Source organism: Argopecten irradians, chromosome 13 (assembly GCF_041381155.1).
Source record: "Argopecten irradians isolate NY chromosome 13, Ai_NY, whole genome shotgun sequence".
In the NCBI taxonomy this organism is placed as follows: domain Eukaryota; kingdom Metazoa; phylum Mollusca; class Bivalvia; order Pectinida; family Pectinidae; genus Argopecten; species Argopecten irradians.
In genome coordinates, this window is record NC_091146.1 from 1,148,106 (window position 1) to 1,160,003 (window position 11,898).

General features: G+C 40.0%; 1 protein-coding gene across 1 annotated transcript; it reads left to right on the plus strand.

Moving 5' to 3' along the window:
- The first annotated feature begins 5,504 nt into the window (after window positions 1-5,504).
- On the plus strand, window positions 5,505-11,212 carry LOC138305951 (ficolin-1-like). The gene is made up of 4 exons (XM_069246256.1): window positions 5,505-5,760; window positions 8,062-8,158; window positions 10,258-10,422; window positions 10,956-11,212. Exons 1-4 carry the CDS (start codon window positions 5,734-5,736, stop codon window positions 11,210-11,212), a joined length of 546 nt encoding a protein of 181 aa, XP_069102357.1. The 5' UTR covers window positions 5,505-5,733.
- Window positions 11,213-11,898: the final 686 nt, after the last annotated feature.

Below are 11,898 nucleotides of genomic sequence, written 5' to 3' on the forward strand. Positions count from 1 at the left end.
ACGTAATTGCTCCAGTCTACATGTGATCGGCCCAATACAATATATCTACGTAATGGCTCCAGTCTACATGTGATCGGCCCAATACAATATATCTACGTAATGGCTCCAGTCTACATGTGATCGGCCCAATACAATATATCTACGTAATGGCTCCAGTCTACATGTGATCGACCCAATACAATATATCTACGTAATGGCTCCAGTCTACATGTGATCGGCCCAATACAATATCTATGTAATGGATCCAGTCTCCATGTGATCGGCCCAATACAATATCTACGTAATGGCTCCAGTCTCCATGTGATCGGCCCAATACAATATCTACGTAATGGCTCCAGTCTACATGTGATCGGCCCAATACAATATATCTACGTAATGGCTCCAGTCTACATGTGATCGGCCCAATACAATATCTACGTAATGGATCCGGTCTCCATGTGATCGGCCCAATACACTATATCTACGTAATGGCTCCAGTCTACATGTGATCGGCCCAATACACTATATCTACGTAATGGCTCCAGTCTCCATGTGATCGGCCCAATACAATATCTACGTAATGGCTCCAGTCTCCATGTGATCGGCCCAATACAATATCTACGTAATGGCTCCAGTCTACATGTGATCGGCCCAATACACTATATCTACGTAATGGCTCCAGTCTCCATGTGATCGGCCCAATACAATATATCTACGTAATGGCTCCAGTCTACATGTGATCGGCCCAATACACTATATCTACGTAATGGCTCCAGTCTCCATGTGATCGGCCCAATACAATATCTACGTAGATACAATATCTACGTAATGGCTCCAGTCTCCATGTGATCGGCCCAATACAATATCTACGTAATGGATCCAGTCTACATGTGATCGGCCCAATACACTATATCTACGTAATGGCTCCAGTCTCCATGTGATCGGCCCAATACACTATATCTACGTAATGGATCCAGTCTACATGTGATCGGCCCAATACACTATATCTACGTAATGGCTCCAGTCTACATGTGATCGGCCCAATACACTATATCTACGTAATGGCTCCAGTCTCCATGTGATCGGCCCAATACACTATATCTACGTAATGGATCCAGTCTACATGTGATCGGCCCAATACACTATATCTACGTAATGGCTCCAGTCTACATGTGATCGGCCCAATACAATATATCTACGTAATGGCTCCAGTCTCCATGTGATCGGCCCAATACAATATCTACGTAATGGCTCCAGTCTACATGTGATCGGCCCAATACAATATCTACGTAATGGATCCAGTCTACATGTGATCGGCCCAATACAATATATCTACGTAATGGCTCCAGTCTCCATGTGATCGGCCCAATACAATATATCTACGTAATGGCTCCAGTCTCCATGTGATCGGCCCAATACCCTATATCTACGTAATGGATCCAGTCTACATGTGATCGGCCCAATACAATATATCTACGTAATGGCTCCAGTCTCCATGTGATCGGCCCAATACAATATCTACGTAATGGCTCCAGTCTACATGTGATCGCCAATACACTATATCTACGTAATGGCTCCAGTCTCCATGTGATCGGCCCAATACAATATCTACGTAATGGATCCAGTCTACATGTGATCGGCCCAATACACTATATCTACGTAATGGATCCAGTCTACATGTGATCGGCCCAATACAATATATCTACGTGCTCCAGTCTCCATGTGATCGGCCCAATACAATATCTACGTAAGCTAGTCATGGATCCAGTCTACATCAGTTCATGTGATCGGCCCAATACACTATATCTACGTAATGGCTCCAGTCTACATGTGATCGGCCCAATACAATATATCTACGTAATGGCTCCAGTCTACATGTGATCGGCCCAATACAATATCTACGTAATGGCTCCAGTCTCCATGTGATCGGCCCAATACAATATATCTACGTAATGGCTCCAGTCTACATGTGATCGGCCCAATACACTATATCTAACGTTAATGGCCATACAATTTACGTATGGTCTACATGTGATCGGCCCAATACATATATCTACGTAATGGCTCCAGTCTCCATGTGATCGGCCCAATACACTATATCTACGTAATGGCTCCAGTCTCCATGTGATCGGCCCAATACACTATATCTACGTAATGGCTCCAGTCTCCATGTGATCGGCCCAATACACTATATCTACGTAATGGCTCCAGTCTACATGTGATCGGCCCAATACACTATATCTACGTAATGGCTCCAGTCTACATGTGATCGGCCCAATACACTATATCTACGTAATGGCTCCAGTCTCCATGTGATCGGCCCAATACAATATCTACGTAATGGCTCCAGTATACATGTGACCGGCCCAATACACTATATCTACGTAATGGATCCAGTCTACATGTGATCGACCCAATACACTATATCTATGTAATGGCTCCAGTCTACATGTGATCGGCCCAATACAATATCTACGTAATGGATCCAGTCTACATATGATCTGCCCAATACACTATATCTACGTAATGGATCCAGTCTACATGTGATCGGCCCAATACACTATATCTACGTAATGGCTCCAGTCTACATGTGATCGGCCCAATACACTATATCTACGTAATGGATCCAGTCTACATGTGATCGGCCCAATACAATATCTACGTAATGGCTCCAGTCTACATGTGATCTGCCCAATACACTATATCTACGTAATGGCTCCAGTCTCCATGTGATCGGCCCAATACACTATATCTACGTAATGGCTCCAGTCTACATGTGATCGGCCCAATACAATATCTACGTAATGGCTCCAGTCTACATGTGATCGGCCCAATACACTATATCTACGTAATGGCTCCAGTCTACATGTGATCGGCCCAATACACTATATCTACGTAATGGCTCCAGTCTCCATGTGATCGGCCCAATACAATATCTACGTAATGGCTCCAGTCTCCATGTGATCGGCCCAATACACTATATCTACGTAATGGATCCAGTCTACATGTGATCGGCCCAATACACTATATCTACGTAATGGCTCCAGTCTCCATGTGATCGGCCCAATACAATATCTACGTAATGGCTCCAGTCTACATGTGATCGGCCCAATACAATATATCTACGTAATGGCTCCAGTCTCCATGTGATCGGCCCAATACACTATATCTACGTAATGGCTCCAGTCTCCATGTGATCGGCCCAATACACTATATCTACGTAATGGCTCCAGTCTCCATGTGATCGGCCCAATACACTATATCTACGTAATGGCTCCAGTCTACATGTGATCGGCCCAATACAATATCTACGTAATGGCTCCAGTCTACATGTGATCGGCCCAATACACTATATCTACGTAATGGATCCAGTCTACATGTGATCGGCCCAATACAATATATCTACGTAATGGCTCCAGTCTCCATGTGATCGGCCCAATACAATATCTACGTAATGGATCCAGTCTCCATGTGATCGGCCCAATACAATATCTACGTAATGACTCCAGTCTTCATGTGATCGGCCCAATACACTATATCTACGTAATGGCTCCAGTCTCCATGTGATCGGCCCAATACAATATATCTACGTAATGGCTCCAGTCTACATGTGATCGGCCCAATACACTATATCTACGTAATGGCTCCAGTCTACATGTGATCGGCCCAATACACTATATCTACGTAATGGCTCCAGTCTCCATGTGATCGGCCCAATACAATATATCTACGTAATGGCTCCAGTCTACATGTGATCGGCCCAATACACTATATCTACGTAATGGCTCCAGTCTACATGTGATCGGCCCAATACAATATATCTACGTAATGGCTCCAGTCTACATGTGATCGGCCCAATACAATATATCTACGTAATGGATCCAGTCTACATGTGATCGGCCCAATACAATATATCTACGTAATGGATCCAGTCTACATGTGATCGGCCCAATACACTATATCTACGTAATGGCTCCAGTCTCCATGTGATCGGCCCAATACAATATCTACGTAATGGCTCCAGTCTACATGTGATCGGCCCAATACACTATATCTACGTAATGGCTCCAGTCTCCATGTGATCGGCCCAATACAATATCTACGTAATGGATCCAGTCTACATGTGATCGGCCCAATACACTATATCTACGTAATGGCTCCAGTCTCCATGTGATCGGCCCAATACACTATATCTACGTAATGGCTCCAGTCTACATGTGATCGGCCCAATACACTATATCTACGTAATGGCTCCAGTCTACATGTGATCGGCCCAATACAATATCTACGTAATGGCTCCAGTCTCCATGTGATCGGCCCAATACAATATATCTACGTACGTAATGGCTCCAGTCTACATGTGATCGGCCCAATACAATATCTACGTAATGGCTCCAGTCTACATGTGATCGGCCCAATACACTATATCTACGTAATGGCTCCAGTCTCCATGTGATCGGCCCAATACAATATCTACGTAATGGCTCCAGTCTACATGTGATCGGCCCAATACAATATCTACGTAATGGCTCCAGTCTCCATGTGGTCGGCCCAATACACTATATCTACGTAATGGATCCAGTCTACATGTGATCGGCCCAATACAATATATCTACGTAATGGATCCAGTCTCCATGTGATCGGCCCAATACACTATATCTACGTAATGGCTCCAGTCTCCATGTGATCGGCCCAATACAATATATCTACGTCATGGCTCCAGTCTACATGTGATCGGCCCAATACACTATATCTACGTAATGGCTCCAGTCTCCATGTGATCGGCCCAATACAATATCTACGTAATGGCTCCAGTCTCCATATGATCGGCCCAATACAATATCTACGAAATGGCTCCAGTCTCCATGTGATCGGCCCAATACAATATCTACGTAATGGATCCAGTCTCCATGTGATCGGCCCAATACAATATCTACGTAATGGCTCCAGTCTCCATATGATCGGCCCAATACAATATATCTACGTAATGGCTCCAGTCTCCATGTGATCGTCCCAATACAATATCTACGTAATGGCTCCAGTCTACAAGTGATCGGCCCAATACAATATCTACGTAATGGCTCCAGTCTCCATGTGATCGGCCCAATACAATATATCTACGTAATGGCTCCAGTCTCCATGTGATCGGCCCAATACACTATATCTACGTAATGGCTCCAGTCTCCATGTGATCGGCCCAATACAATATCTACGTAATGGCTCCAGTCTCCATGTGATCGGCCCAATACAATATCTACGTAATGGATCCAGTCTCCATGTGATCGGCCCAATACAATATATCTACGTAATGGCTCCAGTCTCCATGGCTACAGATCAAACAGAAGTTGAAATCATTGGATGATGCAGAACTTTCAGAATATAAACAACATTTTTACTTTATTTAAAACTGTGGTTTTCATCTTTACTAAACCAGCCTGTTGACTTTCTAAGAACTTTATATTAAAAAGTTTGTCTCCTGTATCTAGCTCATCATTTATAATTGTTTATTGTATTTTAGTTCTAAACTGAAGTGTTTAAGTGCCATCAATGTTTTCGCAGAGTCACTTATCAGAAATATACTATTAAAATTTAAGAGCGGAATTTGTACTAATAACTGTTGGTACACACACTTATTATCTCATCTATATTTTCTGTTTAGGTCTTACGAGTTGTAGTGATGTCACACCAGGCAGTCCCTCCGGTATTTACAAAGTGACCTTGACCCCTGGCCGGTGTGACGATGTTTACTGTGACATGGACACAGATGAAGGGCCATGGACAGTAAGAATAGTTATGATAGTTTAATCTGTTCTCTCTCTCTCTCTCTCTCTCTCTCTCTCTCTCTCTCTCTCTCTCTCTCTCTCTCTCTCCCTCTCTCTCTCTCTCTCTCTCTCTCTCTCTTTCTCTCTCTCCCTCTCTCTCTCTCTACCTCTCTCTCTCTCTCTCTTTAAATATAACGAAGTTGGCGGGGGATATACAAATGGGTTCCGTCCGTCCGTCCGTCCGTCCGTCCGTACGAATGGTTTCCGGAGCATAACTCTAAAACCAGTAGAGATATTTCCACGAAACTTCATACACACATTGGTCTTATGGTCTAGTAGTGCCTTTTGCTATTTTTTGGTTTTCATTTTTTGCATTTTTTCCGTAACCATGGAAACATTGCTGAAAATATCATATTTTTGTACCAGGTTCGTTTCCGGAGCATAACTCTAAAACCAGAAGAGATATTTCCACGAAACTTCATAGACACATTGGTCTTATGGTCTAGTAGTGCCTTTTGCTATTTTAAGGTTTTCACTTTTTGTACTTTTTTTCTGTAACCATGGAAACATTGCTGAAAATGGCAGATTTTTGTGTAAGAATCGTTTCCGGAGCACAACTCTAAAACCAGGAGAGATATTTCCATGAAACTTCATAGACACATTGTTGTTATGGTCTAGTAGTGCCTTTTGCTATTTTTAGGTTTTCACTTTTTGTGCTTTTTTCTGTAACCATAGAAACATTGCTGAAAATATCATATTTTTGTAGCAGGTTCATTTCCGGAGCACAACTCTAAAACCAGCAGAGATATTTCCACTTCGTAGACACATTCATTTTATGGTCTAGTAGTACCTTTTGCTATTTTTAGGTTTTCATTTTTTGCACTTTTTCCTGTTTTTTTTTTCATACACAAGTTTCCACAATCAAACTTACTTCAGCTTTGATATCTCCATTGGCGGGGGATCTGAATGACTATGTCCTTGTTTGACCTTAAAAACGTTTTTCGACCTTAAGGGCAAAAGATTTATTTACCATCAGGACAAAAGATTTATTTACCGCAAGGACAAAAGATTTATGTACCTTAAGGGCAAAAGATGTATTTACCTTAAGGACAAAAGATTTATTTACCTTAAGGACAAAATATTTGTTTACCTTAAGGGCAAAAGATTTATTAACCTTAAGGACAAAAGATTTATTTACCTTAAGGTTAAAAATTCTTTAACCTTAAAAACGTTTTTTGACTTTAAGGTTAAAATATTTATTTATCTTAAGGTTAAAAGATTTATTTACCTTAAGGACAAAAGATTTATTTACCTCAAGGGCAAAAGATTTATTTACCTTAAGGACAAAATATTTATTTACCTTAAGGACAAAAGATTTATTTACCTCAAGGGCAAAAGATTTATTTACCTTAAGGTTAAAAAATTTATTTACTTTAAGGTTAAAAATTATTTGACCTTTTAAAAAGTTTTTTGATCTTAAGGTTAAAAGATTTATTTACCTTAAGGACAAAAGATTTATTTGCCTTAAGGTTAAAAGCTTTTTGACCTTAAGCAAAAGTTATAAGGGCTACAGATTTCTTGGCCATAAGTTTAAAACTGTTTTATTATAATTGTAGGAATATAAATGAATTATTACTAGATAGTAGATAGACTTTATTTAGTGTCAATAAATGAACTTTTTAAGCAAATATTTTAATTTCTTTCGAGGGATTTTTAAATTTCATCAATTGTTTGGTGTTTTCATTATTATTTTAAAGGACTTAATGTTTCATTTCCCTCAGTGTTTCATTGTGTCCAGTATATATGGACAAGTCCATTATGTGATTAGGGATATGAATAGCATAGTGACTTCTATAGATTAATTATTTACAATTATGTTCATTTAACCTTAAAAGCAAAATGATTTTTGACCTGAAGATGAAATCTTTTCCCTTAAGTTTAAATGTACATAGTGGCAAAAAACATTTTGCCCTTTAAGGTCAAAAGATTTGACCTTAAGTATTATTTGCATTTTATGACAAAACGGCGTGCCATAGCTCTCTCTGTGGTCTTCAAAGGAAATTTTTGCTGGCCTGTAATTGTTTCAGATTTGTTCCACTGAACTGCCTCCAGTTTTACTATGAGATAGGCTAGAGGTGTAGATATCGTACATTGTAAGTGATCGGAATCCCTGGAATATCGAGGATGGTGTTATATAACCCTGAACACTTGTTATTGACTAAAAATTCCGTGTGACGTCATGTTTTTACTTATACTGAACAATAAACTGCTGTACTATCGTTTCCATATTATAAATATCGCTGAATTATTTAACTAACAGGTGATACAGAACAGACAGGACGGTACTGTAGACTTTTACCGGAACTGGGCAGAATATCAGACAGGAATTGGTGACTTAGACGGGGAATTCTGGGCCGGTAAGTACAGTGTATATATGAGGTATTATACAAGTCTATTATCATCCACGACTGATGTCTTATGTTTCTGTACAAAAACCAAATTAAGATAACAATAACAAATGTATGTGCTGAGATATAAAATAACAAAATTAATACTATCTAGAATAACGTACCATGGTTTATAGCCGTCATGCTTCGTCCGTCGTCGTGCGCCGTCCGTCGTCCGTAAACTTTTCACATTTCAATCTTCTTCTCAAGTTTGACCACTGGGATTGAGATGAAACTTACCTGAAATGATCCTGAGATGGTCCCGACAAAGTGTTCTTATTTTTCGGGTCGATCCGAGATCCAAGATGGCCGCCACAGCAGCATCTTGAAAATACATTTTGAACCTCTTCTCAAGTTCTACCGGTGCGATTTGGCTGAAACTTGCATGAAATGATCCGGACATGGTCTCGACAAAGTGTTGTTATTTTTCGGGTCGATCTGAAATCCAAGATGGCCGCCAAAGTCACCATCTTGAAAACACATTTTGAACTTCTTCTCAAGTTCTACCGGTGTAATTTGGCTGAAACTTGCCTGAAATGATCCTGACATGGTCCCGACAAAGTGATCTTATTTTTCGGGTTGATCCGAAATCCAATATGGCCGCCACAGCCGCCATCTTGAAAATACATTTTGAACTTCTTCTCAAGTTCTACCGGTGTGATTTGGCTGAAACTTGCATGAAATGATCCTGACATGGTCCCGACAAAGTGTTGTTATTTTTCGGGTCGATCCGAAATCCAATATGGCCGCCACAGCCGCCATCTTGAAAACACATTTTGAACTTCTTCTCAAGTTCTACCGGTGTGATTTGGCTGAAACTTGTATGAAATGATCCTGACATGGTCCCGACAAAGTGTTGTTATTATTCGGGTCGATCCAAAATCCAAGATGGCCGCCACAGCCGCCATCTTGAAAACACATTTTGAACTTCTTCTCAAGTTCTACTGGTGCGATTTGGCTGAAACTTGCATGAAATGATCCGGACATGGTCCCGACAAAGTGTTGTTATTTTTCGGGTCGATCTGAAATCCAAGATGGCCGCCACAGTCACCATCTTGAAAACACATTTTGAACTTCTTCTCAAGTTCTAACGGTGCGATTTGGCTGAAACTTGCCTGAAATGATCCTGACATGGTCCCGACAAAGTGATCTTATTTTTCGGGTTGATCCGAAATCCAATATGGCCGCCACAGCCGCCATCTTGAAAATACATTTTGAACTTCTTCTCAAGTTCTTCCGGTGTGATTTGGCTGAAACTTGCATGAAATGATACTGACATGGTCCTGACAAAGTGTTGTTATTTTTCGGGTCGATCCAAAATCCAAGATGGCCGCCACAGCTGCCATCTTGAAAACACATTTTGAACTTCTTCTCAAGTTCTACTGGTGCGATTTGGCAGAAACTTGCATGAAATGATCCGGACATGGTCCCGACAAAGTGTTGTTATTTTTCGGGTCGATCTGAAATCCAAGATGGCCGCCACAGTCACCATCTTGAAAACACATTTTGAACTTCTTCTCAAGTTCTACTGGTGCGATTTGGCTGAAACTTGCATGAAATGATCCTGACATGGTCCCGACAAAGTGTTGTTATTTTTCGAGTCGATCCAAAATGCTAGATGACCGCCACAGCCGCCATTTTGAAAACACATTTTAAACTTCTTCTCAAGTTCTACCGGTGGCATTTGGCTGAAACTTGCATGAAATGATCCTGACATGGTCCCGACAAAGTATTGTTACATATCTGGTTGATCCCAAAGCGAAGATGACTACCATGACACTATATCTAATTACTTTCCTATATGTTAAGGCTCTTGGGCCTCTTGTTTGAAAGAAAATTTGTTGAAAGAAATTGAAAATAATCCTGACATGATCCTGACAAAGTGACACCATATATAATTAATTTTACTATTGTCAAGGTAATCAGATGACCGTTAAGGCCCTTTGGGTCTCTTGTTTTTGTTTTTGTTTTTTTATTTTTACAGTTTGATTGTTTATCGGAATTTGTAACATGTGATACAAAGACATATATTAAATCAATGTCTGACGATTTAATAAATATTTTATTAGGTCTGAACATAATACACCTCCTAACCCAGAACGGTTCCATCCTTCGTATCAATCTGATGTCCTGGAAGAACGATACACAGTACGCCGAGTACCAGGACTTCCGTGTGGGGGACGAGTCATCCAAGTACCGACTGTCGGTATCGGGATTCTCCGGGAATGTCACCTGTAAGTTTTTTGTTTGTTTGTTAAGAGTTTTATCTCTTTAACAAACATTTAGAAAGCATCATTACCAAATCATTTTATTAATAAGACAATTATAAAAGTTCCAACATTGTACGTTTGTATACCAGGAAAGCGTTGAAACCCTAAACATACTATTACATATAAATATAAATATCTTACATACGATATATTTTGTAATTTGGGTCTACTAACATACGAGTTACATTAGATAGACAAACAGTTATAGAATCATCACCGAATGAGGTGAGAAATTAGAAACACATTATGTCGGCTATCGATTAGATTTGTGTGTGTTTACTACAACTTAGCCTGGTCCATCAGTCTTTTTTTATATATAAATTGAATACCGACTTGAGTTAAAACACATTGATTCACATATGAGTGTATGAATCTAGTAGTTAAGTATAATTAAGATTTTAGTCAGCTTCAGTTGGTCCCCGAACTAGTATGACAGTACAATATAACCTCGATGTTCGGTGTAATCAATCCTGTATAACCTGTCTGTGTTTTGACAGATGATGCTATGGGGTACAACGACGGTGACCAGTTCTCTACCTACGACAATGACAATGACGTGGCGGGAGGTAATTGTGCTTTAAGTCATCACGGCGCCTGGTGGTACGGATCCTGTGGTGGTAGTAACCTGAACGGGCCGTACGTACAGGATACTGGGGATGATTATCAGTCGATGTGGTGGTGGAGATTCTACTCTGGCCGGGGTCCCGTACCTATGATGAGGTCCAGAATGATGGTGAAACATCCTGGTGTTTAACACGGACAACAAACAAATCCACAACTTATCATGTATCTTATTCCTTGTTATTTTCCATATTGTATTTATTTTTATTTTCTTCGTTTTGTTGTTGTATTATTTGTATTTCATCAAACAATTGGTTTTAAATCCGTGTATCGTTACTGTGATTTAATCACATAAACATCAGTCAATATAATCGGTATGTGTAATAATATAACTGTGTCTGTTGAATGTCTTAATAATTAAAAGATTTCTAAGGAAAGAAAACCCTAGTTGTTATTTATCTCTCCAAATCAAACTTGATTCCCAAATCAATGTCATGAATCATTATTCAATCAGATACCGATAAATATTATTGTAGCCTTCTCCAGGACAGCACACACTATTTAAAAAACAAAGGAAATTGGTTTGAAAATATCACACAATTTTCATGTATGGAGAATTGACTTGCAGTCCCGTTTTCTTTCGAATTGATTTCAAAATGGCGGGAAATCATAGTAAAATTACAATGAAACGTTGAGGTATGAGAGAAAAATATTATTTTATACGTGGATATGAAGGATAGGGATATTCTACCCTCGGGATCACAAAATGTTGCAAAACCCTCGGCAAGCCTTGGATTTTACAACATTTTGTAACCCTCGGGTAGAATATCCCTATCCTTCATATATACATATGCAGGGGCGTAGGAAGCGGGGGGCAGG

Excerpts from the sequence above, each read along its gene's own strand:
- LOC138305951 (XM_069246256.1), top strand. The coding sequence starts at position 5,734 with ATGGACACAGATGAAGGGCCATGGACA. Across the intron at positions 5,761-8,061 it reads CAGATGAAGGGCCATGGACA|GTGATACAGAACAGACAGGA; the intron begins GTAAGAATAGTT and ends TTTAACTAACAG. Across the intron at positions 8,159-10,257 it reads AGACGGGGAATTCTGGGCCG|GTCTGAACATAATACACCTC; the intron begins GTAAGTACAGTG and ends ATATTTTATTAG.